Source organism: Pteropus vampyrus, unplaced genomic scaffold, assembly GCF_000151845.1.
Source record: "Pteropus vampyrus isolate Shadow unplaced genomic scaffold, Pvam_2.0 Scaffold330, whole genome shotgun sequence".
Lineage (NCBI taxonomy): Eukaryota > Metazoa > Chordata > Mammalia > Chiroptera > Pteropodidae > Pteropus > Pteropus vampyrus.
In genome coordinates this window covers 48,300-49,656 of record NW_011889111.1, presented here as the reverse complement: position 1 = coordinate 49,656, position 1,357 = coordinate 48,300, and the positions used below count along the sequence as shown (strand labels likewise).

General features: G+C 62.7%; 1 protein-coding gene across 1 annotated transcript in view; it reads left to right on the top strand.

Annotated features, from left to right (window-relative positions):
- MMP16 (matrix metallopeptidase 16) overlaps positions 1 to 1,357 on the top strand; it is a 92,491-nt gene that overhangs the window by 56,285 nt on the left and 34,849 nt on the right. The window contains exon 6 of the mRNA XM_023522101.1: positions 388 to 526. Coding sequence (XP_023377869.1) covers positions 388 to 526 — 139 coding nt within the window. The remainder of the gene's footprint in view (positions 1 to 387; positions 527 to 1,357) is intronic.

The window sequence follows — 1,357 nt, the reverse complement described above, 5'->3', positions numbered from 1 at the left end:
CGTGGTTTTATTTTGAGGTGACTTTGTTCGTTTGGGGTGACCATGTAATCCCGCCCCACTGGGACCCCGGGAGGGTGACCGAGGACTTGGCTGTGATTCCGCGGGACAGCGTGAGGCGGGCAGACTGGAGGTGCCCGGCGTGGCTGCGGTGGGGTCTGGCCGGTGTGCCCAGGTACCGAGGTGCCCACCTGTGCCCGGCAGCACTCAGGTCCTGGCGAGTGGCCAGCGGGAGGCCGGACGTGGTGCACGCCGCGCGGGGTGCGTTTGCACGGTTTCTGTTCAACCACGTTGTTCGGTCCTCTGCGGGCAAGCCGCGTCTCTGTGTCCTGTCACAACACGGGGTGGTGACAGGGACGCTGGCTGAGACGCCCTCTGCTTGCTTCGCAGGACCAGTGGTTCTGGCGCGTCAGGAACAACAGGGTGATGGACGGCTACCCCATGCAGATCACGTACTTCTGGCGGGGCCTGCCGCCCGGCATCGACGCGGTGTACGAGAACAGCGACGGCAACTTCGTCTTCTTCAAAGGTGAGCCCGCCCCGTCGGCCACGCGGGGCCTGTGCGGGGGACAGCGCGCCCGTCCATGAAGCGCTGGCTCCACACGTGAGTGAAGCAGAAGCGGAGGGAACGTTTGGTTCTCTAAGTTACGTCTTCTCATTTGGCAGCTCACGTCTAAGTCCAATTCAGGAGTCGTTGACATCGCATAGAATTTTTATATTTTGCTTAAAAGTACCCCAAAAAGTGATATAAACGAATAAGGGAATGATTGAAAAGCCCTTTTCCCACTAACTGAGGAGTCTGGGTGTTTTTTTAAGAGCATTTGGAGTTGCTGCTTCATACAGCGGCATCTGCATCGCTTCTCTGACCATCCTTGGTTGGGTCGGTGTGTGTCGAGGGGGTGACAGGAGCTGCTCTGTGGGCAGGAAGCACCGCCCAGCTCCCTGCTCTCCATGAGGTATCCTGAGCTTGTCATTTCCCGGAGTGACAGGTTTCAGCGGCTCGCCTGGCATGCGGAAGGCAGGCCGCCTGGAAGTGACCTTGGGCGGCTCCCGGGTTCGCCGTCCTGGACACTCGTGGGCGCTCAGCGATGAGTCTGCAGCCTGTGGGGAGCCAAGGGGAGCCCAATGGGGCTGCAGGGCGGCCGGACCGTGCGCGGGACACGCTCGAGCTGCATCTGAGGGCCGAGTGTCCGGGCGCGGGGGTGGGGGGCGGATGTGCTCCCCTGGGTGGAGGGCAGCTGGGCACGTCCCCAGGGAGGGAGGTCGGGCCGTGGGCAGCACAGAGAGCCGCTGTTCCCAGAGCAGGCAGGACAGGTGTGCGGGGCTCGGGGAGCGGTACTCAGCGAGGACCAGGCTGCCG